General features: G+C 45.1%; 1 protein-coding gene across 1 annotated transcript in view; it reads left to right on the forward strand.

Moving 5' to 3' along the window:
* Nucleotides 1–5,000, forward strand: part of LOC113591899 (mitogen-activated protein kinase kinase kinase 11) — a 31,862-nt gene that overhangs the window by 16,165 nt on the left and 10,697 nt on the right. Inside the window, exons 3-4 of the mRNA XM_035529973.2 lie at nucleotides 1,639–1,819; nucleotides 3,707–3,855. Of these exons, the coding sequence (XP_035385866.1) occupies nucleotides 1,639–1,819; nucleotides 3,707–3,855 (330 nt within the window). The remainder of the gene's footprint in view (nucleotides 1–1,638; nucleotides 1,820–3,706; nucleotides 3,856–5,000) is intronic.

Raw genomic sequence — 5,000 nt, forward strand, 5'->3', positions numbered from 1 at the left:
GGATATAGGAAGAGACGAGTTTAAGTTCCAGCTTCTGCTGTGTATATTCAGAAATCAAATACAAACAATCCATACTTGAATATTGACGGTTATCTGGAGCTTCTGAAGAATCTGTGTGTGTACGTGCGTACGTGTGTGCGTGCGTACATGTGTGTGTGCGTGTGTTTGCCCACACAGCCTGATTTGGTTGTTTTCTCCAACTCTCAGCTCTCTTGACAGTTTCAAATGTGATGTCTGCCACATACATTTCTGCTCTTCTGCCAACAAAGAGGAAGTGAAAGAGCGAGCGAGAGCGAGCGAGAGAGAGCGAGAGCGAGCGAGAGAGAGCGAGAGAGAGAGAGAGAGGCAGACAGACAGACCAGAAGGGAGGTAGAGAATGAAGTGGGAAGCTATGAAAAAGAGGATGGGGTATGTGTGCATGTATGCGTGTGTGTGTGTCGTTACCACGGGACACAGGTACCACTGCACACAGACCTGTCTCGTTACCACGGTACACAGGTACCACTGCACACAGACCTGTCTCGTTACCACGGTACACAGGTACCACTGCACACAGACCTGTCTCGTTACCACGGTACACAGGTACCACTGAACACAGACCTGTCTCGTTACCACGGGACACAGGTACCACTGCACACAGACCTGTCTCGTTACCACGGTACACAGGTACCACTGAACACAGACCTGTCTCGTTACCACGGGACACAGGTACCACTGCACACAGACCTGTCTCGTTACCACGGGACACAGGTACCACTGCACACAGACCTGTCTCGTTACCACGGTACACAGGTACCACTGCACACAGACCTGTCTCGTTACCATGGGACACAGGTACCACTGAACACAGACCTGTCTCGTTACCAGGATACACAGGTACCACTGCACACAGACCTGTCTCGTTACCACGGTACACAGGTACCACTGCACACAGACCTGTCTCGTTACCACGGTACACAGGTACCACTGAACACAGACCTGTCTCGTTACCACGGTACACAGGTACCACTGCACACAGACCTGTCTCGTTACCACGGTACACAGGTACCACTGCACACAGACCTGTCTCGTTACCACGGGACACAGGTACCACTGAACACAGACCTGTCTCGTTACCACGGGACACAGGTACCACTGAACACAGACCTGTCTCGTTACCAGGGGACACAGATACACAGGCCTGTTTCACCTGGGTGAGAATGAATATCAATGAATGACAAATTTTATTGGTAAATATTTGAATACTTCAGGGCTGTTGATTCAGATGTAACCCTCTCTGTTGCTTCTGGCAGCTGACAGTTGTATCATATATGATATGATAGACTTCATTATCGCCTCTGGGAAATTGTTCTCGGGCTAAACAGACAGAGAATTTTTCCCCACACATTCACACTTGTATAAATTCTGATTAATATTTAACCCTGTAAGCACAAGTGGATGGACTCGATTTCCTCCCCTCATTCTCACATTCTTTCTAAAAATGTTTACCTTTTTGTATTCTCTTTCATTTCCTCTCACTCTCTGTCTCACTCCCAAGCCCGCTTTACCTCATGTTCTTTGTCTCCCTGCCTGTCTTATGCGCTCTTACTCCCTCTCTGTCTCACTCCTGGTCTCGCTCTCTCCGTCTTCCTCTTGCAGTCCTGCTGGCTGAGCCAATAGAGAAGGATGGGATAGAGGGGAAGACTCTTAAGATCACGGATTTTGGCCTGGCGCGAGAGTGGCACAAGACCACCAAGATGAGCACAGCGGGAACCTATGCCTGGATGGCCCCTGAGGTCATCAAGTCCTCCACCTTCTCCAAGGGCAGCGACGTATGGAGGTATGATGGAGAGAGAGGATGTGTGGGTATTTGTGTATACTTTTTTTTTGGTAGGATCAAACCTTCTCCAGTTAGGCAGTGTCACACGAGAGGGAGTGCTGTTCTACTGAATATCAGCATGGCTGCAGACTACTGAGTACTGAAGACAAGCGCAGCCGTGCTGATATTCAGTAGAACAGCAAGACCACCAGTGCGATATTTATACAGTTAAACTGTCCCATAAAAGCTGGTTAGTAGTAACAATAGGTGACAACAGATTAAGATTTAGTTTATTCATTTAATCATTTGTTTGTTTATTTAATCGTTTATTTGGCCACGCCAACACACACAGTTCTGCAGATGAACCGGGCTGCTGCCGAAAAACACACAAACATTTTCCAGCACACTATGGCACTGCTTTCTGCAGGCCTGTCACCGCATGCCAGCTTCTCTGTGTCTTGTTGAGCTATCTGTATGTTTTCATTGATTGTGGAATAGGAATCTCTTCACAGTCACTTTAGCGGCGTGTATGACTGTGACGAGCTGACAGAAATGTTTGCTGCGATCTAAGATTGATAGCGATCGTTAATGTAATTACAGGTGTGTTTTATTAACCTTTAAAGTGGAGTGATGCATGTACAGTTAAACGTCCCAGTGCTGTTATTCTCGATTTCAGCACTCATGGAATGTCTCTGGTCCAATCAAATTACTGCGTCCGAACTAACCAATGTATAATGTGATATAAAAACCTGGACAAATAATGCTAAGGCAACAACAGAAAAAAGCAATGCAACAATATACATACTTCTTGTGGAATTTTGCATTATGCCCTGCACACTACATAGTACTCACAGCACTTGGCACTAGAGATAGCTTTGATTCACTAACACTGGCTTGTGTTTGCTTGCTGTTTATTGGAAGCCAGTCCAGAGACCTGTTAGCCATTACCAGAGAGCTTGTTAAGTGTGTAGCCACAAACATTCACAGCTCAGCATGAACTCTTAGAGTGGTTTTGCTGTAAAATTTACACATTTGATGCAGAGATGCAGTTCACACACACACACACACACACACACACCGCAAACTAACTAGAAACTAACTAGAAAATCGTACCACTTAAACTGTTTTTTTTTTTTTTTTTGCCTTTTGGGCTAAAGCTGCAACTTTATGTATTTTTTAGATTATGGCCTTTAAAAACTGTGCACGCGGACACGTGCATGTGTGTGCGAAGCTGTATGCGTCTCTGCAAGCATGCATGGAGTGTGTCTTTGTGTGTGTGCACGTGTGTGTCGGCTATAATTACTGATCTATATAAAGCATCTGTGGGTGACTCTCTGAGTAGTTCAAAGGCCAAAGGCTCTTGTGTGGCTTTCAGGGTGCAATTGTCAGTGTACAAGAGCCAAGTCACAGAGGTTTACCATGTTCCTTTTGTGTATACCAAACAGCTGCTGTGTCTGTGTGTGTCTGTGGGTGTGTGTGTGTTTGTGTGTGTCCCAACTCTGTTTCTCTACCATTTACCATTTTGCTTCATGATGTGTACTGGTATTTTTAAAACTTATGAGAGATTTGTTTAGCCGCTAAATTCTTTGAGAGAGCTTTGATTTGAGCTAATTGAGAATGCCTGCCACATCCATAGTGCCATGCTATTTTTAATTTGTTTGTATCATTTTGTTTTTATCGTTGACAGTTTCTTCTCTCATATGTACTGGTGTAGCTTGTACATAAGGCAAAATAAATGTTATAAATGTTCCTCTCACCATAATCCCATTACCCGTCTAAGAGCACATCTTCCTTTTTCTCTGAATATATATCTCTCTCACTTTCATCTCATCTCTGTCACTCATCTCTCTCACTCTCCCTCCCGCTCTTTTTTTATGTCTCATATCGCTCCCCCCTCTCTCCCTCTAGCTATGGGGTGTTGCTGTGGGAGCTGCTGACCGGTGAGGCTCCATACCGAGGGATAGACGGACTCGCTGTGGCCTACGGCGTTGCAGTTAACAAGCTGACCCTACCCATCCCCTCCACCTGTCCAGAACCTTTCGCCCAACTCATGTCAGGTGAGCTCATCCATCCATCCATCTTTTCATCCGTTCATCTGTGCAGCCATCCACCTGCAAGCCCTAAAACACATTGTGCAGCCTGTGTCAGGTGATTGCCATCATTTGTTCATCTGTTCTTTCGTAAGCCAGTGTCCTTACAGTGTCCTTACACTGTCCTTACAGTGTCCTTACAGTACCTTACATTGTCCGTACAGTACCTTACAGTGTCCTTATGGTGTCCTTACAGTACCTTACAGTGTCCTTATGGTGTCCTTACAGTGTCCTTACACTGTCCTTACAGTACCTTAGTGTCCTTACAGTGTCCTTACACTGTCCTTACAGTACCTTAGTGTCCTAACAGTACCTTACAGTGTCCTTACAGTGTCCTTACACTGTCCTTACAGTGTCCTTACAGTACCTTACATTGTCTGTACAGTACCTTACAGTGTCCTTATGGTGTCCTTACAGTACCTTACAGTGTCCTTATGGTGTCCTTACAGTACCTTACAGTGTCCTTACAGTACCTTACAGTGTCCTTACGGTGTCCTTACAGTACCTTACAGTGTCCTTACAGTACCTTACATTGTCCGTACAGTACCTTACAGTGTCCTTATGGTGTCCTTACAGTACCTTACAGTGTCCTTACGGTGTCCTTACAGTACCTTAGTGTCCTTACAGTACCTTACAGTGTCCTTAGTGTCCTTATGGTGTCCTTACAGTACCTTAAAGTGTCCTTACAGTGTCCTTACAGTACCTTACAGTGTCCTTACAGTACCTTAAAGTGTCCTTACAGTGTCCTTACAGTACCTTACAGTGTCCTTACGGTGTCCTTAGTGTCCTTACGGTGTCCTTACAGTACCTTATAGTGTCCTTACAGTGTCCTTACGGTGTCCTTACAGTACTTTAGTGTCCTTAGTGTCCTAACAGTGTCCTAACAGTGTCCTTACAGTACCTTATACTGTCCTTACAGTGTCCTTACAGTACCTTAGTGTCCTTACAGTACCTTAGTGTCCTAACAGTACCTTACAGTGTCCTTACAGTACTTTAGTGTCTTAACAGTACCTTAGTGTCATAACAGTACCTTACAGTGTCCTTACAGTACTTTAGTGTCTTTACAGTGTCCTAACAGTACTTTACAGTGTCTTTACAGTGTCCTAACAGTA

Source organism: Electrophorus electricus, chromosome 5 (genome assembly GCF_041902795.1).
Source record: "Electrophorus electricus isolate QZ-2024a chromosome 5, ASM4190279v1, whole genome shotgun sequence".
NCBI classification, from domain to species: domain Eukaryota; kingdom Metazoa; phylum Chordata; class Actinopteri; order Gymnotiformes; family Gymnotidae; genus Electrophorus; species Electrophorus electricus.